The sequence below is a fragment of the Acipenser ruthenus genome, chromosome 17, assembly GCF_902713425.1.
Source record: "Acipenser ruthenus chromosome 17, fAciRut3.2 maternal haplotype, whole genome shotgun sequence".
Taxonomy (NCBI): domain Eukaryota; kingdom Metazoa; phylum Chordata; class Actinopteri; order Acipenseriformes; family Acipenseridae; genus Acipenser; species Acipenser ruthenus.
In genome coordinates, this window is record NC_081205.1 from 395960 (window position 1) to 417034 (window position 21075).

Consider the following 21075-nt stretch of genomic DNA (forward strand, 5'->3'; position numbering starts at 1 on the left):
GCTGAATTAGGCCTTTATCCATTGATTATTAACATCCAAAAAAGAGCATTAAAATACTGGATTCATCTAAAAACTAGTGACCCAAACTCACTCCATCATAAAGCCCTGCAATACCAAGAGCTCAGCCCAGAAAAGAGTCCCCTCAGCCAGCTGGTCCTGAAGCTCACTGAGCTGAGCAACACTGACATCAGTCAGCTTCAGGACAGCACTGCAAAAACAATTCCAATTAGTGTCAACCAAATTATAAAACACCTGAAACACTCCTATCTGGACCATTGGGATACAAACACTAAAACACAAAACAAACTAGAGTGCTATCGAACCCTAAATAGAAATTACACCCTGGCAGAATACCTGGTAACTGTCAGAAACACAAAGCAGAGGCAGATCCTGACCAAATACCGGCTCAGTGACCACAACCTGGCCATTGAAAAAGGCCGACAGAGGCAAACCTGGCTGGCCAGGGAGAACAGGCACTGTGGTCACTGTGAGACAGGAGAGGTCGAGACAGAGATTCACTTCCTGACACACTGTGAAAAATATAAAAACATAAGGGACATTTTCTTCCCCAAATTCTGTGATTTAGTCCCAGAATTCCCAAAAATGTGTGATACCCAGAAGCTGTCAATCCTGCTGGGGGAAGACAAACACACAGCCAGACTGGCTGGTCAATACGTGGAGACCTGTCATAGCCTGAGGGACAGACCGTGAACACGTCACACTAGAGAGGGAAAAGAGAGAGGGAGGGAGGGAGGGATTCTGTTTAATATAGAAAGAGGGAGGGAGGGAGGGAGGGGGTATTGTTTAATTGAGGGAGGGGGGATTCTGTTTAATAGAGGGAGGGAGGGGGATTCTGTTTAATATAGAGGGGGGAAGGGGGTACTGTTTGATATAGAGGGGAAGGGAGGGATTCTGTTTACTGTATTAATATAGAGGGAGGAGGGATACTGTTAGTATTAAGAAAAATTCTTTGTCTGTATATTTGAGTTGGTTATGCCATGTATGTGCTTTGGCAACACAATTATTTTTATTGTCATGCCAATAAAGCCAATTTGAATTTGAATTTGAATTTGAGAGAGAGAGAGGGGGGGGGGGAGGGGGAGAGAGAGAGAGAGAGAGAGAGAGAGAGAGAGAGAGAGGGGGGGGGGGGGGGGATGTTTATGCACATCAGAATGTTCATGCAAATCAAAATATTCATGCAAATCAGAATGTTCATGCACATCAGAATGTTCATGCACATCAGAATGTTCATGCACATGCTGTCAGAAGCAGCGTATGTTTCCTTTCACTAGTAAATAACTGGGGTGCTGACCAAGTATTGAGACCCCGCCTTGTCTCTCCACACCATCCAGTCCCCTGATTTTCAAACTCAGGGTGCCCTCTGGTGGTGGAATGCAAAGAGTGCAAAGAGCACAAAAAAGATGGGTGTAAAGAAAAGATAGTGTGTCCTTTCTAAATGTGTGATGTTCTGAATTAATCGGGTTCTGAGTCATCTTTGATTATATCTGAAATTCTGATACAGGTAAATGGATAGTAATATAGTCCCCAAAGGACCAATGTTTATATTTTTAAATCTGTTTTGTTTTGGTTTTTTTACAGTTTATGTAAGCCTCCTTATGTGCGACGCCAGCGCCAGCACGCCCCCAGAGGCCATGGCGCGCTCAGGTGAGTTCACCTTTCTGCAGTGTGCTGGAGTGGGAGGGGCCAGCTGGCTGGAGCACCTGGTTGGCGTGACGGGGACTTGAAACACCGACCCTGTCGGTTTTGTGTGCAGCGAGGTGGTAAAATATTACAGCACGCCTACAATCTGAATGTAATCAACGCAACCACCCTGTCCTTCTACTCGTCCTAGACGCAATCCTGCTTTATCAGACACGACTCGTGCGCTTTGGGGATGTACCATGCCCTTCCCACCCTAACGTCAGGTAAAGGTCAGTAACAAGCCCCTCCCGGTAGGGTGAAAACATATTTTCGTCAAGTCATAGAAAGGAAGTGAAACAAGACTGTTACATATTTTTTTTCATTCACTAATTTATATAAAACAAACTGTACGAAAGGAAACTATTTCTGGTTCGTCACAAGTTGGAGAGTTTGGAATCTCCACTGGGTGAGTCCTCCTCGTCTTTAGAATCGTTTAATTTGTTTAAAACGATAGATATGCCGCTGCACACTCACGCACACATATACAGTTGTATAGCTTACAATAGGGACCGTTCTTTTCTGAGCAGAATAAGGTATCTTTCTGTGTGGATTTATTAAACACAGCAGCTCCGGGCGGGTAACCTGCACGTTACTACCGCTCCAGTGGCTCAGGGGCAGGATCTCCTTTAGGAGTGGACACATTATTTACGGTATGACGAGAAGTCTTCTGGCTTGAGAAGGACGTTGTAACACTAACATTTTCCTTACTTTGTGGTTGTGAAATAATAGAAAAAAAAACTCTTAAGCAAAAATTCTGGTACAGAAGTCTAAACTTTTAAAACACAAACAGTAAAGTGAAGTATCGAGTTCGCCTGTCCAAACTTTTCTTCTTGTTGTGCAAGAATGCAGTTTATTAATGAAGCGGAAAAGCGTGTGGAAGGAAGCACACTGACAGACGATCTCACCCTGCGCTGCAGCTGTGCACCCCACAGAGGTGCGTTGCCACCGTTCTCGGGGCATGATAGTCAACGTGTGTCAGTCACAGAGCGTGAATGCGACGTGCTCCTGGTCGGGTTTTTGTACTTCTCGGTTTGCACAGGGTGGTAAACTTTGCGCAAGGCAGTGCTGCGCTTCACTGTGCAGTGCATGATTTCTCTTTGCTGATTAACACTGTGAGGTGGTGCAATCGGAGCTTTCTCTTGGAATTGTATTTCTTTGTCAGGACAGTACTGTATGCCACCTCCATGTCCTGGCTTCTCCGTGAATTCTGAACTGGCAAGTAGGAGCCAGGGTGGAGAGATCTCTGCTGTGAGAATGAGCTCACATTCATCTCTGCAAGGGCTCCCTGTGTAAACGTGATTAATAATAACCATATTGCCTTTATTGTAGTATGCACCTGTCTCTCTGTAATCCCACAGTGTTATTGAAAGGCTTGATTCCTCTGCTCTGCACAGTGTTATTGAAAGGCTTGATTCCTCTGCTCTGCACAGTGTTATTGAAAGGCTTGATTCCTCTGCTCTGCACAGTGTTATTGAAAGCCTTGATTCCTCTGCTCTGCACTGTGTGATTGCAGCTGTGCACACGCAGTATTGGAAAGGCTTGCACAAGGATGGTTGTTAAAAACAATATTACTAATAAAGAAAGAAATAAGCCTCCTTTTTCTGGTTTGCTTGTTTAATTTCCCCTCTAGCGCTTCAGGGAACTGGCCCTTGTGAAAGTTTCCTTTGTTGTGCACAGACTCTTTCTCAGCCCTCCTGTGTGTCAGCGCTGTCTCAGACTGGATCACAAGCTGGAGGTGGGCAGGCAGCCCCAATCTGATATTGAAACTAGAGCAGTTTAAGACACTGCACGTTTACATTTGCGTAGCAAGCGAATCGAAGGCTGAAGCCAGGTGTTCAGTGCAGGGATGCAACGGTTAAATGAAAGGAGGTTCTGTTGGTTTGTAGCTGAAAGCGCGGTTTGGCTGGTTTGTTCAGTCTCCTGTGGGAGGGGGTAAGGCTTGTGAATTAGGGAGGAACAAGATGTCGACTGGACCGGTGTTGAAATTCTGTTAAAGCGTCGCACTTTAGTTCAGAGTTTAGATCAACTCAAATACCCCTTTTCTGGTTTATCACTTCTCCTTAAACTCTAGTTAAGCATTGCTTTCTGTAGCGCGTATTTTAGCAGCTGTCCTGTTTTCAATTCTCGGAACATGACAGATGTGACGGCCGTGGAAAAGAGCGGGTATGTTATCTGAGCCAGCCATTCATGTCTCTGTCTCAGGAATGTAGATTGAATAAAGAAGAAACAAGACAGTCCTTGCAGGGACTTGCAGAGAACTCCCCCAGGAGGAGCATGGGACTGTGCTACTTACCTGCTCAGACATGCCTTAATGAAGAGACACCCTGCATCACCCTCACAAGGGAATTCAGTGCAGGGTTTAGGAAACCACAGTGACACCCTGCATCGCCTTCACAAGGGAATTCAGTGCAGGGTTTAGGAAACTACAGTGACACCCTGCATCGCTTTCACAAGGGAATTCAGTGCAGGGTTTAGGAAACCACAGTGCAGAGCAGTCGCAGGGTGTGAGGTGTTGTGTGTTACCCACAGCAGAGTGAAAGAAATCCCTGCAAGAAGCAGCCAGGTTGAGCTGATAGAGACTGATAGAGCTAGATATACAGTATATTGCATTTTTAAATAAAGGAATTTGGGGGCTCATCTCTGATCAGAGGTCTAAAGCCTGACACGTTTCCCCCCAATTTATAAAAAGTCGTTTAACATTTTCAAGCAGTATTTGACGCTGTATACAAACACAGGAAATCCATATGATTCCATTGCAGCGTAATGCTAACAGCTCTCAAACATCCCAACACTGTTCACATTCCTGCAACTCCCAGGAAAGAAGAAGGAAGAGAGACAGAGCCATTGCAATGCCTGGAACCTGCTCTGCAGCAGAACGATTCTACAGGCCTTAGAGCAAGGGTGCCTCCTTGCATTGATAATGATTATTATTATTATTATTATTATTATTATTATTATTATTATTATTGCTATAAACCAGAGAGTCTCTCCTGGGATTGTCTTTTGGGTTTAAAGGAAGTGATGACTCCTGAGTCATCACCGATCCCTGTTTCTAATGCGTGCTGTGTGGTGTGTGCTTCCACTAGTCTTCATTCAGGACCTTGTTTTGCATGCAGTGCGAGGAGTTCTGGATAGCTCTAGGAGCCTCGTGATGTAAATGGAATGTGTTTGCAGTGATGGGTACCAGTGCATGTGTCTGAGTCACCAGTCTGCCAGAGTGTTGCACTCATCACAGGTTCCTGTGCGTGATGATGGCAGTGTGAGTAATGGAGCGCTGTGCTTTGTTTAGATGCATTTGTACTGAAATAGATCTTCGAGACGAAGCAGCAGCGGAACACAAGTCTCTTTCAGAGTCATCCTTGAAGTTAGGTCATCTTTTCTTCGCAAACCGAAAGCAAATAATTTTTTTCGTACTGTTTTTTAAATAATTTAAAACCCAGACCTCGTGCATGGCAAGGAGGGGTTAAACCCCTCTTCATTATTGATTTATTAATGGAGTGTGTATTCAGCCACATCGGCGCTGCATTCACAGCCAGGTGAAGAGAGCTGTGATGAAGTTGTGGGAGTCTCGTGCTGCTGACCAAGTGAATGAGTAACAGTGCAGAGGAGTGGCTGCAGCTCTGAGAAAGCAGCTGCCATTTCTCTTCTCTGTGTGTGTGGAAGGAGTGGCCCTTCCTGCAGAGCGGATGTGCACTGAAACCTGACCCTGCCAGGGTTACTGCCTGCTGGGAGCTTTATTCCAGCCAGACATTAAAACTGCTTTTCAAGTCCTCTCGACATGCCATACGACGAGCATCCAGGAGCCACGTCAATCCAAACTCGAAGAAACCAAACCCTGCAAACAGAGGACAGCACACAGAGCAGTAACTCGAGAATGAGTGACAGAACTGTTTCAATGGAGTGTTGTACGCATGAAACATGCATGGATATCAAGCTCCATCACATGGACTGAAACTTTTAAAAATGAGTCTTTAAATAAATAATTCCAGGCTTTGTGAACAGAAAGCACACACAGCATGTACTGTAGGTGTTATCTCCCTTCACATCACTAGATGGCAGCAGATTTACATGCTGTAAGTGCCTTGTGGAAACTCTAAGCTGTGGTCCCTCGCTGATGTCTTGTTTAACTTTTTTATAGCACGCATTTATTGGGCATTGCTTTTTTGTTTGTTATTTAAGGTTTATAGGGCTGGAATGTTGTTTGTTGCTTAGTAAACACTGATCTGGTTATACAGGTTATTGGTTATACAGGATCCCACACAAAGGGAGTTTGCTTTCCAGGAAAGAGAGCAGTAACCTTCTAATATAGAACTGTAAACAGAACAAGACCAAGGCAGCCCTGCCCACGCAGAAGGGGTAAGCTGGATTAAACATAAACACACAGCTGTCCCTGCAGCGCAGACACTGGCCTCAACCTCGGGACCTGATTGGAATATGACCAGGGATGATGCTGTGTTTGCATCTAATCTGATACCTGGACAGGATCCATAATCAGGGCCACTTCAATCCAGCACCTTTTTATGAGCACCAAACACTGGGCAGCTTTTCCCAATGCAATTCAGTGTGCATTCATGGATGCATTCCTACTGCTTGCCAGTGAACTGCTCCTTTGAATAATGGTCCGTTTCCATGCTTTTAAAACATGTATTATTAATCCAACCCTTATTAATAGTGCTACCTAAAGATATTCCAGTTTTCGGACCTTGTGAGTTTCTTGCTGCTGGGTAGTTTTTATTCCCTGGTTCGGAGCACAGTGGCAGATGTTTGGGATCTTGTTCCAGGTCCCACTGGGGCTCTTGACAGCTGTCGGGGGGTCTGAGACGTGAACCCCAGTTTGGAGTTCACTCGCATGTGTACCAAGGTTGAGGTAATTAGGTTTGTGTTTCCAGTGGAGCTGCCATGCTGATGCAAGAGGCAGGGTATTGATCTGTACTGACTGAGAGGGGTGGAACCCTGCTGTCCCAGGCTGCTGCTTAGCACGGTCTGTCCAGCCCAGACTAGAGAAAGAAAGAGGAGTCATTGCTTCCGGCAAACACTTCCTTCAAGCTTTCTGCAGGGATATTTGTGCTTTTACAGCATCGTTGCTGGTAAGTGACTTCATTTTATAATGTACTGCCTTGAGAAAGTCTTGTATTCCAGTTGTTTGGTGTTGGATTTGCTTTGAAGTTTCTTTTGATATTTCTGTGGTGAAGTGTTTTTTTGAAAACCAGCCAGAGAGGTGATCTGAGCACAGATAAATATGAGACTCGGTCAGCTCTGAAGACCCCGGTTATCTCTTGGAGTTGCAGCTCGGACCCGAGTCTCCCTGCGAGGATGGCCTCTTCTCTTGTGTTCTCATGTTCCCTCTGTCTCTTGGTGTTGCAGCTCGGACCCGAGTCTCCCTGCGAGGATGGCCTCCGAGGAGCAGCTGAACGGGGGCAGCCAGTCTGACAGCCGCCTCCAGACCAGGAAACCGCCCAGCCTCGTCATCAACATCCCCCCACCAGAGGAGGACAAGGGGGGGAGCAGCAAGGTGAGCATGCAAAGCCTGTATCAACCCTGAAAACAAATGTGGAGGGAGTCCCCTTTCTCTGCTGCAGCAGTTCAGTGGTTTTGTGTCCCGTGAACCTTCTCCCAGTGCAGCTCCTTCCCTTTGACTTGTGCTCCTCTCTCCCCTCCAGCTGCTCCGGCCGTCTCTGAAGAAGAGTGGAAGCCACCCTGGGTCAAGAGAGGGGCAGTCTGACAGCGACGCCCAGGAGAGACGCGGTGCTTTCCAGAGACAGAGCTCCCTCTCGCAGAGCATCCGCAGGTACAGAGACACACACCCACAGAGACACCCACCCACACACACCCACACGGACACACACCCACACGGACACACACACACACGGACACACACACACACACACAGAGGGAGCCTGACATTCTGCTTACACAGCCAGTCCTGTGGTGTGGCATTGTGCCAGGATGTTGCTGAATTGTGTGATTCCGTAACTCTGTGTATTAGCAGCAAAAGGTGCTGCTTTGCTTCAGTGTAAACGTGTAATCTGCTAAACATGCTTGGGTCGCATGTTTCTTCTCGTGGAGGGAAGTCAGTTTCCACGCTGAGAATTAGTTATTTTCCAGTGTTTTGCATGTTGTGCTGTACTACAGCAGGGTTGGAAAGAAGACTCCTTTTACATAGCAATTTCACCCATTCCAGGTTTTACTAAGAGCTTGATTAGCCACAGTGTGTAGGTAACAAGCTCAGGTGTGTTTTATTACTAAACTCGTAGTAAAACCAGGAATGCATCAAACTGCTCTGCAACGGGAGTCTTCTTTCCATCCCTGTACTGTATGGGCTGTGTAGAGCATCAGACGGTAGCAGCTGTTATCCTGGTGGCTCCTCCCTCCCTGCAGTTTAAATGTTCCTCTGTGCTCTGAGTGCTGACTGTCAGTCCTCCTGCCACACAGGGGCACTGCGCAGTGGTTCGGAGTGGGCAGCGACTGCGAGAGCAAGCAGCAGGAGTGGCAGCGCAAGAGTGTGCGGCACTGCAGCCAGCGCTATGGGAAACTCAAAGCACAGTACAGGGACCTGGAGCTACCCAGCCAGGACGGGCAGGAGTCCCCTGCACCCTGCAAGCTGCCAAAGGTAACCTCCTCCTCCCTCCTCCTGCACACAAACACAACTTTAAAACCCCTTTGTCTTGCCTCATCTCTTTATTAAGTCTTTAGCGGGGTTTGCGTTGTGGGCCGTGGAATCAGCTGCAGGTGATCATTCAGTTTCTTCTCTCCCCCTCCCCAGATTGTCGACCCTCTGGCTCGCGGGCGTGCGTTCCGGTACCCTGATGAAACGGATCAGCCGCGGACCCCCCACCACACCCACCCTCCTCAGACCCCGGGCGTGACGTCGCTCAGCTCCTTCACCAGCGTGCGCTCCGGCTACGCCCGCCTGCCGGCCAGGAAGAGGGAGTCTGTGGCACAAATGAGCTTCCGCGCCGCCGCCTCCATCTTCAAGGTGACGCTGCCGTTGTAACACTCGGTGACGGAGCCAGGCCTCCACTTTTCCATTGTGCCGCAACCCCGTGCTCTGACACCAGCCCACTCCAATGTCCCTGTTTGCTTGTGTGTGTGTTTGCAGGGGCGCCCCGTGCTGTCCAGCTCGCTGCCCAAGAGGAGCCTCCCCCGACGCAGCTTCGCTCGGCCCAGCTGGCTGGAGGAGGACGGCGTGGACGCAGCAGACACCTTTGACTCCTCCTTTTTTAGTAAGGCAAGAGCAGCTCTCCTCCTTCCCTTCCGTAGACGAGAAGTCTGTTCTGCATCACCAGTTAGGATCTTTCAGTGTGATAACGGGGTGCCATTCAAAGCCAGTTCATTTCATCACTGCAGAGAGCCATGCGCTTGCACGAAACTTTTTTTTATACAGCTCTGAAACCACATTCTATAAGTAAATGAGCAGTACAGTAATAATCATCTCATAATAAGTAAGTCATCCCTGTGCTTCAAAGGCAGCCAGCAGGCTCTTGAGATACGGCAGGTGTCTGTCCCTTGATTGTTGTGTTTTCTGTTTGATCTCTGACTCTGTATGGCCGCTGCTTCCTCTCTGCAGATGGACATGCACGAGGAGATGTGCTCGATGGCAGACGATGTGTTCGAATCCCCCCCGCTCTCAGCCAGCTACGTCCCCCCTCACCCAGCGCCCTTCGGAGGAGACATGCAGCCAGGGGAGAGCCTGCAGCCCAGCCTGTGAGTGAGAGAGTCACAGAGAGGGACACATCAATGATACTGTGTTAGCTACACAGTGCCGGCTCTATATAGGCTCTACGAAGGTGTCCAATTCAAATAAAGCGTTGCCTCATGAGTAAAGGGCGCTTGACTACCGTGGTTTCGTGTTTTATTTTGGGTGCTATGTGTGGGTGTGTGAAGGGCTCTCCTTGTCTCCTCTCTGCAGTAAGGGTTAGTGTTTTATTTTGGGTGCTGTGTGTGAAGGGGTCTCTCTGTCTCCTCTCTGCAGTAAGGGTTAGTGTTTTATTTTGGGTGCTGTGTGTGAAGGGGTCTCCCTGTCTCCTCTCTGCAGTAAGGGTTAATGTTTTATTTTGGGTGTGTGTGTGAAGGAGTCTCCCTGTCTCTCTGCAGTAAGGACGCGTCGAAGACCCCCGCTGTGGGAGGATCCCCCCCTCGCAGGGGCCGGCGCATCGCCTCGCAGGTATGGAAGGAAACTACAGGATTATTCATTTGGTATTTCTCTGTGTGAAGCAGTGCACACGACAAGGATCTAAGAAGAATTGAACACGTTTCCTTTTATCGATTCCAATATTCAAAAGATACACACATAGTGCTTAAACATTTAGACATAATAATGTAGCCCTAATTATAAAGAGAAATGAAACGGTGACCAATGACCTAATCCTCTGGAAGAAGCACAGGCGCGGCATGGTCAGTCGTTGGGAGAGGACTCAGGTCTGCTTCTTGAAAGCGTCTCCAAGTGCTGCTGTTTTATACAGTCTCTGCACCCCAAGTCGCTGGCTTCTGTCTGTGTGTCAGCAGCGTTTTGACCAGACCACCTTTCTTGCAGCAGGTCAGGTCAGGTCTCTTCATTTTATAACCCCTTTCCCTGGTAATGAAACCTTCTTTGCCTGATGGCCACACATGCTGCCCACATAGCAGCATCACAGCTGCGTCTCAATCCTAGTTTTGCACTTTCTTTTCATGAACTCTTTCCTTACAGGTGAAGCACTTTGCCTTCGACAAGAAGAGGCGTCAGTACGGGCTGGGGGTGGTGGGGAAGTGGATGAACCGCACGTACCGTCGCAGCCTGAGCAGCACCGTGCAGAAACAGCTGGAGGACTTCAACAGCCACAGGTAACCAGGGTGGCAATACCAATCCCATTGCATAGCAGTCTGATCCATTCCTGGTTTTACTAGGAGTTTAGTAAGACACGCCCCTGAGCTTGTTACTGGAGCTAATCCATAAAAAATGTAGAATAGGTGAAACTGCTAAGCAACAGGGGACTTATTTCCATCCCTGGATAATCGATAGCCCTGCAGGTACACTGCTGTCTCCTGCAACACTAAAACAAGACCAATAAAGATATTTACTTAACTGTGATATTGACAGCAGTTTTTAAAAGGTATTTCTAATAGGTGGAGTGCATATGGAATATGGCCCAGGGTGCTGTATGACACAAGCTGATATCCTTCCCCAGTTTAGAGCTCAGAGTGGGTCCCCAGTTCCATAGGATACAAAGAAACTTTGTGTCACATCAGTACCAGGCTCCCATATAAAATATGTATTTTCTCCATGGCTCCCCTACTTCCAGGCCCTACTTCACCTACTGGATCACGTTCGTTCACATCCTCGTCACTCTGCTGGCCATCGGCACCTACGGCATCGCCCCTGTGGGATTCGCGCAGCATGTGTCCTCTGATCTGGTGAGTGTCCCGACTAGACCGGTATGGATCTCCGGAGTGTCCCGGCTGGACCGGTATGGATCTCCGGAGTGTCCCGGCTGGACCGGTGTGGATCTCCGGAGTGTCCCGGCTAGACCGGTGTGGATCTCCGGAGTGTCCCGGCTAGACCGGTATGGATCTCCGGAGTGTCCCGACTGGACCGGTATGGATCTCCGGAGTGTCCCGGCTGGACCGGTATGGATCTCCGGAGTGTCCCGGCTAGACCGGTGTGGATCTCCGGAGTGTCCCGGCTGGACCGGTATGGATCTCCGGAGTGTCCCGGCTAGACCGGTGTGGATCTCCGGAGTGTCCCGGCTAGACCGGTGTGGATCTCCGGAGTGTCCCGGCTGGACCGGTGTGGATCTCCGGAGTGTCCCGGCTAGACCGGTGTGGATCTCCGGAGTGTCCCGGCTAGACCGGTGTGGATCTCCGGAGTGTCCCGGCTGGACCGGTATGGATCTCCGGAGTGTCCCGGCTGGACCGGTATGGATCTCCGGAGTGTCCCGGCTAGATGTTGGCATCAGTATTCACTCCAGGCCCCCGTCGTTGTTCTGCGTCTGACGTGTTTCTTTATCGTTCCTCAGGTCCTCCGAAACAAAGGGGTGTACGAAAGTGTGAAATACATACAGCAGGAGAACTTCTGGATAGGACCCAGTTCAGTGAGTGTTTCTGATTCATATCATTGCGTTCCGATGAGTATGGATTGAATACTGCCATGAGTTCAATGTCCTTCCCTCATTTCTCTCTCCTGTGTCTGTGTTGTGTGTGTGTGTGTGTGTATCTGTGTTGTGTCTGTCTGTGTTGTGTTGTGTTGTGTGTGTGTTTCCCAGGACTCGCTGATCCACCTGGGTGCTAAGTTCTCCCCGTGTATCCGGCGTGATGAGCAGATCGCTGCGCTCATCGAGAAGGCGAAGGAGAGGGAGAGGGGATCGGGCTGCTGTGTCCAGAACGACAATTCGGGCTGCGTGCAGACCCTGCCTGAAGACTGTTCGGTGAGTCCAGCACTGTGCAGCTGCCTTACATCATCGAGTCGCTTTTACCAAAGCTCGGGACCTTGTGACTCCAGTGGTGAAACTAGCACAGCACTGCTCACACAGGTCTGTGATACTGATCTGATTTGTGTGCCCCTCCCTGTTTGCAGGAGACTCTCGCTAGCTTTGAGAAATGGACTGAGAAGACTGGCCCCCCAATGGAGGGTGCTGAAGGAGTGAGGTCATCGGGAGCGGTGTGTCACCAGGACCCCCGGTACAGTAGCCCCGCTCCGCTCCAGTTTGGTTTTATCATCTTGTATTTGGACAGTGAACCGGGAATAATTCCTCACTGAGCCTGAAGTCTCGTCTGCTGTGTTTATACACTGTGCTCTGTTTCCAGGCTGTGCTCTGTTGTTTCATCTCAGATATTGACTCCTTTCTGTCTCTTGCACAATGCTGTCATCTTCTGGAGTGTTGGAGTAATGCAATTCTCCTTCATTCAGCTTGATGCTTGAAGCATTGTCGGCACTCTGAATAATGACCAGTTACCTCTGTGAATGTTAAAGGACTGTCTGTGATGCACGTTAATAAAGCATGTGCACACCACCACTTACACTGTGTGGTGAGTGTGTGCCCCCTGTCTCCACTGTGCTCATTCAGAGCTTGGTGCTGTCAGTGTGTCACTCTGTCAGTGTGGTGAGTGTGTGCCCCCTGTCTCCACTGTGCTCATTCAGAGCTTGGTGCTGTCAGTGTGTCACTGTGTCAGTGTGGTGAGTGTGTGCCCCCTGTCTCCACTGTGCTCATTCAGAGCTTGGTGCTGTCAGTGTGTCACTGTGTCAGTGTGGTGAGTGTGTGCCCCCTGTCTCCACTGTGCTCATTCAGAGCTTGGTGCTGTCAGTGTGTCACTGTGTCAGTGTGGTGAGTGTGTGCCCCCTGTCTCCACTGTGCTCATTCAGAGCTTGGTGCTGTCAGTGTGTCACTCTGTCAGTGTGGTGAGTGTGTGCCCCCTGTCTCCACTGTGCTCATTCAGAGCTTGGTGCTGTCAGTGTGTCACTGTGTCAGTGTGGTGAGTGTGTGCCCCCTGTCTCCACTGTGCTCATTCAGAGCTTGGTGCTGTCAGTGTGTCACTGTGTCAGTGTGGTGAGTGTGTGCCCCCTGTCTCCACTGTGCTCATTCAGAGCTTGGTGCTGTCAGTGTGTCACTCTGTCAGTGTGTTGAGTGTGTGCCCCCTGTCTCCACTGTGCTCATTGTCTCTCGTGTCGCTCTGACAGGACCTGTGAAGAGCCTGCTTCGGCCGTGCCTCACATCTGGCCGGACGACATCACGAGGTGGCCGGTGAGTGAAGCCAGTCAGCCTGGGTGTTCCAGACTGTGCCCCCAGTCAAGGGGCCTTTCTGTTTAGATTTGTTTCCTGGAATAATAGCAGATCCTGTTGGGTATTGAGGGGTTTTATCACAGTGAAGCGTCCCGTGCAGCCTGTGCTGTGTCCTTGTTTCAGATCTGCACCTATCAGGGCAAGAACAACCACACAGGCCTGAAGCACATGGACTGTGCCATCAAGGGCAGACCCTGCTGCATCGGGACCAAGGGAAGGTAGGGCAAACACAGTCCCGGGGTCTCTGCGATACAGCGCTCTGATGAACAGGTTAATTACACTGCACACTGAACCCCCAAATACAGTCCCGGGGTCTCTGCGATACAGCGCTTTGATGAACAGGTTAATTACACTGCACACTGAACCCCCAAATACAGTCCTGGAGTCTCTGCGATACAGCGCTTTGATGAACAGGTTAATTACACTGCACACTGAACCCCCAAATACAGTCCTGGGGTCTCTGCGATACAGCGCTCTGATGAACAGGTTAATTACACTGCACACTGAACCCCCAAATACAGTCCTGGGGTCTCTGCGATACAGCGCTCTGATGAACAGGTTAATTACACTGCACACTGAACCCCCAAATACAGTCCCGGGGTCTCGGAGATACTGCGAAAGAAACAAGAATGAATCCGCTGGTTACCTGGTCAGGTAACCTGACATGCACGTTACTGTACCGTGTCCACTTCTTATATAAACCAGAGGAAAGAAGGGAGAAGTACGTTCATATAGCAGATGTAAAACATGTAGCTTATCAGTGGATTCAAGAGATAAAGGAAAAGCCAATGTTCTGGGAGGAATTTAATCAATCTAAATGAATAGATAAAGACAGTGTGTGTGTGTGTGTGTGTATGTATGTGTTTCTGTTGCATGGAATGGCTCCTATCAGTGTGTGTGTGTGTGTGTGTGTGTGTGTGTGTGTGTGTTGTTGTTGCATGGAATGGCTCCTATCAGTGTGTGTGTGTGTGTGTGTGTGTGTTGCTGTTGCATGGACTGGATCATGTCCTCACAAGGAGATGGCTCCTGTCAGTGTGTGTGTGTGTGTGTGTGTGTGTGTGTGTGTGTGTGTGTGTTGCTGTTGCATGGACTGGATCATGTCCTCACAAGGAGATGGCTCCTGTCAGTGTGTGTGTGTGTGTGTGTGTGTGTTGCTGTTGCATGGACTGGATCATGTCCTCATGTGAGTGTGCCCTTGTCCTGCAGGTGTGACATCACCACTCGTGAATACTGCACCTTCATGCAGGGATACTTCCACGAGGAGGCCACGCTCTGCTCACAGGTACGAGAGCCATGGGGCCCCTCCTCAGAGCTCAGCACAGGCAGAGCAGCCCCTGCTACTCTGCATTTTTTATTTGAATATAATATCGAGACCCTGCTGCTCTTCATTTATTTATATGAATATAATATCGAGACCCTGCTGCTCTGCATTTATTTATATGAATATAATATCAGACCCTGCTGCTCTTCATTTATTTATTGTTTAACTTTGGCAAATCATATGAGAATGGGGGTCACACTTATATTAAGGATCCATTCCTAAACGCCTCTGAGCACATTATTAAATGATTTTAACTGGGGATAAGAAGTTTATTACAATTCAATATGAAATATATGAGGAAAGCCTCCTGTCCTGATGTTTAGTAATTGCACTATAGCTCTGTATTACCATAGCATGCTGCTGTTACTATTAATAACTATTTAAACACCCTATGTACTGGATTAACAGGGGCATTGTTAATTCCACACTACGCTCCCCTGAGCTCCAGTGTTCCCCGTATAGGATCCCAGTGCATCTTACACTGGTTGTTTCCCTGCAGGTGCACTGTCTGGACAAGGTGTGTGGTCTGCTGCCCTTTCTGAACCCAGACTTTCCAGACCAGTTCTACAGACTGTGGCTCTCCTTGTTTCTGCATGCTGGGTAAGGGAGCTCCCCCTCACCACACACAGCAGGCCAGCGCTTAGTGTGTGATCCACCACCAATTAACGGGATGACAATCTGCAATATATGCACCTCTTACATGTAATATATGCACCTCTTACCTGTAATATATGCACCTCTTACCTGTAATATATGCACATCTTACCTGTAATATATGCACCTCTTACCTGTAATATATGCACCTCTTACCTGTAATATATGCACATCTTACCTGTAATATATGCACCTCTTACCTGTAATATATACACATCTTACCTGTAATATATGCACCTCTTACCTGTAATATATGCACCTCTTACCTGTAATATATACACATCTTACCTGTAATATATGCACCTCTTACCTGTAATATATGCACATCTTACCTGTAATATATGCACCTCTTACCTGTAATATATGCACCTCTTACCTGTAATATATACACATCTTACCTGTAATATATGCACCTCTTACCTGTAATATATGCACCTCTTACCTGTAATATATGCACCTCTGACACTTCATTACACAGTGTTAGTCTCGTGTTCTTTCCCTTGTCCAGCAGGTGGCAGCATTAGGCTTGCCCTTACAGCAGTGTTGCTACTCGGGCGCCCCGTCTCTCTGTGCAGTTCCCACACACAGGCGTATGGTTCCAGTTGTTCAGGGTTTAATGGTATACAAACTGCTGAGACAAGGGACAGGAAAGTGTTTAGCCAGTGCCAGTAATCAAGATTAGATTGGATTTGTTTATACAGGAGTTAAGTACCTCCAATTAATCCCCCAAAACATTCAAATCACTGCTGGTCGTTCAGCATTTGTTTGTTTGGGTGTAAAAGTTTGGATGTAGCTCCCTAGTTTTAAGATCTGAACAGTTTAATAATAGAGGTAACAAAAATATGTATATATAATGGAAACAAAAGCCTGAGATGTGATTGGACATCCATTGCTTGAAACTCTAGTGTGAGTTTGTAACCCTGCTCAAGCGCCTGGCTCCTGGTCATTTCAGTAATGTACCCATAGAAGGGGAGTTCTGAACCCCAGGGTAGTGTGAGTCTCAAGCCCTGGGCCCCTCCTGTTGCTGCTCCCTGCAGGGTTATCCACCTCGCGGTGTCGGTGGTCTTCCAGATGACGGTGCTGAGGGACCTGGAGAAGCTGGCGGGCTGGCTGCGCATCTCCATCATCTACATCCTGAGCGGCATCACCGGGAACCTGGCCAGCGCGCTGTTCCTGCCCTACCGAGCCGAGGTGAGCCGTGGTGTCGGGGCTGCACTCTGGAGACACTCCTCTCAGTGCGTACCCTTGAGATTAGCTTACTGTGCTGGAGGATGGGGGCGCTTCGGCAAGATTGAGTGTTAATGCAAAAGCGTATTATTATTATTATTATTATTATTATTATTATTATTATTAGTATGGAATTATTTGGAAACGAATCAGCTGATATAGAAAGTCGATTAGCACCCTCTTCATTCAAGTACAATTGCACTAATCTGTCTTTGAAATAAATTCCCTTTTTGTACCAAAAGTTATTGAATTCTTCTAAACAAACAGAACTATTACAGAATGTTCAGAAGGCTGCTTGCTTTTTAGTGTCCTGTAAAAAATATATCAATTCTACAGCTGGACGTTCTGTAGGTTTGAGAAGCACCCTAATGGGATAAAGTGACCAGCTGACCGCCGAGCTAGTGAAAGGACTCTGTGTTTTATCCTTTAATTGAGTGTTACTTGGGTTCGAGTGTTTTAATCCAGGTGTTTATTATCTATTTACTTATTTATTTCATAGCAGACACCCTTACCCAGGGCGACTTACAGTTGCATACAAAAAATACATATCAAGAATTACAGTACAATTAAGAGCAAGATACAAAACACAATGACTTCAGTCCTAATAAGAGCAAATACAAAACACAGTACGATTTGAGGTTTATCTCCTCAGTGTTTGCTGATGGAAAGTTCAGATAATCCTGTTGACCGATGGATTAATTATTGTGCTGTGCTTTCAAGGTGGGAGGTTTACCTGTTGGGATAGAGACTCAAATAGCTTCTACTGAGTGATGCTTTACACAGCCCATGCAGTTCAGGGATGGAAATAAGACTCCCATTGCAGAGCAGGTTGACCCATTCCTGGTTTTACCATGAGTTTAATAAGACATGCCTGAGCTCGTAGTAAAACCTGGAATGAGTGAATCATGCTAAACTATATAGAGAAACACCCTGACTGCTAGAAGCTATTACTTTACTTCACTGTACCGGAATAGAAACGGTCATTAAATAACACACAGAGATATTCACTGGATTTAGGTGGCAGGCAGTCCCTTGATTCCAGGAACTGGCTGTGGGTCTGTTTGCTGGCAGGTCACACCCATTCCTTCCACACCCTAAGCTGCGTTCTGTTCTGTACAGTACAGTACAGTACAGTGTGATGGGAGGCAGGGCCGCTCTGTGCCTCTTTTCTTGTGCTTGCCCTAGCGGAAGGTTACTCTCAGAGATTAGCCATCTGCTGCATGGAGGAATGACGTCAGTCTGTCCCCTAATCCCTTGCTGCTTGCTCACACAGGTGCCTCTCACGCACTCCTGATTAGGCTCTTGGCAGGTTTGATGACTTCAGCAGTTGTGTTTGTAGAGTCACGGTTACACCACCTGTTAACCCAGTTGAGCTGTCCCTGCATTCCACCCTGGGCTCGTGAGGGTGCACACCTGTCCAGATAGCAAGCTTGTCTTGATCTGCTAGGGCATGTATTCACCTTTTAACTGATACTAACAACGGTGCTCAGCAGCCAGCATTGAAGAAAAGGAGCGCAGCTTTCAACTGGAGTCCGAGGGCAATTTATACACACGCAACTGCCTCAAAATAGATTCTCCAGAAAAATAATAATAATAATAATAATGCGATAGTCATTTCCGGAATGGAGGGGCTTGTTAACATTCCAAATTCCTCAGCTGTATGTGTGTGTGTGTCACATAATGCACTTCTAATAACACGCTGTCTATATAATTAAAAGCAGTTCTGCTAACTTGTTCAGTTTAAACAGGTCTCCTGCGTCACACTCCGCTCTCTTTTGCATGAATACGCACTCCCCTCCCACACACCCCTTTGCTCTGGAGCTCTGGTTTGACGTGTGCCTGTGTCCTGAGACTGGCTCTCTCTATCCAAACACTCAGGGAGCTGTAATTAGCCCGGCTGCTTTCCATTAGCAGTCCCACCGGAGCGAGACCTGGCTGACAGTGCTGTCATTTCAAACACAATGCTATCTCTAACATACTCTGATAATGGAATGTTCAGAAGCGATGGTTAACCTTTAGCAGCTGGCAAGGCGTGCGAGCGTCTGGTGCAGTCAGGAGTCCCAGAGCGCTGGGTGGAGACGTGGGTGGGAGGGTGCACTAGCCTCTCTCGCTCTGGAGACCTGCCAGTCTGAAGCAGTAGCGAGTTGTCTGCACTGACTGTGAGCCAGCAGGGCTTGTATTTAAATGTGGGCACTACATCCCCTCACTGTTCAAGCTCTTTCTTTCTGCTGCAGATTACTGTACTGTACTACGATCTTGCAGTTTGTATGCAAGTATTTAATGAGATGAATCAAAATTAGAATCACCTGCCGTAACCCTGTCCATTCGGAAAAAGGCATTAACTATGTATTTGTGGTGATTATTATTATTATTATTATTATTATTATTATTATTATTATTAAGAAGAAGAAGAAGTTGTTAATATATACAGTTGACCCTGTCTCTTGCAGAGAAGACTCTCATATCATAAGAGACGGAGTCTGGTGAATGTATTAACTTGTAGTATAACTCTTGAGAGTATAGCATAACAAGACCATGACTGTGTGATTGCCCCTCTCCCCCTGTTCCAGGTGGGACCAGCGGGCTCCCAGTTCGGCTTGCTCGCCTGCCTGTTTGTGGAGCTGATCCAGGGCTGGCAGATCCTGGAGAAGCCGTGGAAGGCGTTCTGCAAGCTGCTGGGCGTGGTGCTCTTCCTGTTCCTGTGCGGGCTGCTGCCCTGGATCGACAACATCGCGCACATCTTCGGCTTCCTGAGCGGGCTGCTGCTGTCCTTCGCTTTCCTGCCCTACATCACCTTCGGCACGTCAGACAAGTACCGCAAGCGCGCCCTCATCCTGCTCACTCTGGTCGCCTTCCTGGGGCTCTTCTCCTCGCTCATCATCTGGTTCTACATCCACCCCATCCACTGGCACTGGCTGGAGCACCTCACCTGCCTGCCCTTCACCAGCAAGTTCTGTGAGAAGTATGACATCGACCACGTGCTGCACTAGCCTTCCTCCGGCCGTGCAGTCCAGGGGGGCTCCCCAAGCGAGGGTGGGGCAGCTGTGTGGCTGTGCAGCTGTGCAGGGGGGCTGCTCACAGAGAGGCTGACTCACTCAGGCAACACAGTGTACTGTTTACTACAGACTTTAAATTTACAATGAGGGGGAGAGAGAGAGGGAGAGAGAGGGAGAGAGGAGGGAGGGAGGGAGGGAGAGTGAGAGTCAGGAAGGTGCTTCTGTGCTGAAGTGTGGAGTGTGTCAGGAGGTGCTTCTGTTTTTTAATAACAGTAATTGTAGAATTGTTTCAAACCACTCCTTCCCGGCACGTTATCAGATTTGAGAAGTTTCTCAAACTTTCGAAATCCTGCGTGGAAGTAGTTCCGGTGAGTGTGATTAGGGTCACAGGGGAAGCCTGGCATGGGTCGGACGGCTCTCTTCCTTGACTGGATGAGAAGTGTGTGCCCAGGCTGGTCTCTCCGTGGCACTGCCATACAGACTGGCAGGGGTGTTTGAGGGATTAGGGAACTGAGTGAAACCAGTGTCTGTCACTGGCTTAAAGCTATAAAAGGTGACTGAGAAATGGATTAAGCCTTAATCGAGGGAGATTGACTTTGTAGGGCTTTGATTAGCCATTCCCTCCTCATAGCTCTGTATCAACCGAGGCACATACAGTACTGTACGGGGAGATGACGTTGCATTCCGTGATGCGATGTTCTAGTTTGATAGATTGCTGTTACTTTGTTTAATGCTGTGAGACGACCATCAGGACTGACAGAGCTGTATCATTCTGGATGATCTCAATGAACCAGTTAAAGCACAGCCAGCCTGGTGTACTTTTTTAGACTTTACCTTCATCTTCTATAAAACCACTGGGTGCTGCCATTCAGAAACTGTATGTCTGAGGGTCCAGGCTGAGTCTTGTACATTTCCTGTTTTCTTACTGAGAATCTGTGTGTTTGGTTTCCTCTTGTCCTCACATTTAATAACCTGCACTGTGATAACCTGTGTAAATCCTACAAAATGTATGTGTGAGCGAGTATGGATAACTCCATTAGTTGCTGTACATGCAGCATCAGACACATGTTTGTGTTATTTATTTAACAAAAAAAAAAGGTCCTAAAACATTTTGTGATGCAAATGTGCAAAAATCACTTGTTTGTTTGGTAAATTGAATTATAGAATACTATTGTTTTTTGTGTTTTTTTACTTGAAATAAAATGATTAAAGATACAGACCCTGCATCAGCGTGTGTGTGTGTGTGTGTCAGCGTTCAAGAAGCCCACAGCAATTCAAAGCAGTTTCATGAATATCGCACTGAATTGTACTCACAGGAAAGAAAGCATGAGCTAAGGCTTTGAGCACAGGGCTCCACAATCCTGTGTGAGAATATCCTGAAAGTGATCTTGAACAGTACTGTAATTGAGGGGCAAGCCTGCTG

At 47.9% G+C, this 21075-nt stretch overlaps 1 protein-coding gene across 4 annotated transcripts; it reads left to right on the plus strand.

Annotated features, from left to right (window-relative positions):
• The first annotated feature begins 1695 nt into the window (after positions 1-1695).
• On the plus strand, positions 1696-20876 carry LOC131697908 (inactive rhomboid protein 2-like). 4 transcript variants are annotated; one of them, XM_058989670.1, is made up of 19 exons: positions 1696-1931; positions 7066-7213; positions 7362-7489; positions 8134-8311; positions 8465-8677; positions 8801-8929; positions 9269-9405; positions 9796-9865; positions 10388-10521; positions 10980-11091; positions 11694-11768; positions 11940-12101; positions 12251-12354; positions 13352-13415; positions 13578-13672; positions 14661-14736; positions 15275-15375; positions 16467-16620; positions 19227-20876. In XM_058989670.1, exons 2-19 carry the CDS (start codon positions 7091-7093, stop codon positions 19644-19646), a joined length of 2475 nt encoding a protein of 824 aa, XP_058845653.1. In that variant the 5' UTR covers positions 1696-1931; positions 7066-7090; the 3' UTR covers positions 19647-20876. The 4 variants fall into 4 exon arrangements, with proteins under 4 accessions (XP_058845653.1, XP_058845654.1, XP_058845652.1 ...); XM_058989671.1 differs by having other exon boundaries at positions 1696-1925; XM_058989669.1 differs by lacking the exon at positions 1696-1931 and adding an exon at positions 1955-2107.
• The last annotated feature ends 199 nt before the right edge of the window (positions 20877-21075 follow it).

What these genes read in the sequence shown, in the direction of transcription:
- LOC131697908 (XM_058989670.1), top strand. Translation starts at nt 7,091, where the DNA reads ATGGCCTCCGAGGAGCAGCTGAACGGGGGCAGCCAGTCTGACAGCCGC. An exon ending in TCTGGATAGGACCCAGTTCA is followed by an intron (nt 11,769 to 11,939) that starts GTGAGTGTTTCT and finishes TGTGTTTCCCAG; the next exon opens with GACTCGCTGATCCACCTGGG. An exon ending in TCCTGCCCTACCGAGCCGAG is followed by an intron (nt 16,621 to 19,226) that starts GTGAGCCGTGGT and finishes CCCCTGTTCCAG; the next exon opens with GTGGGACCAGCGGGCTCCCA.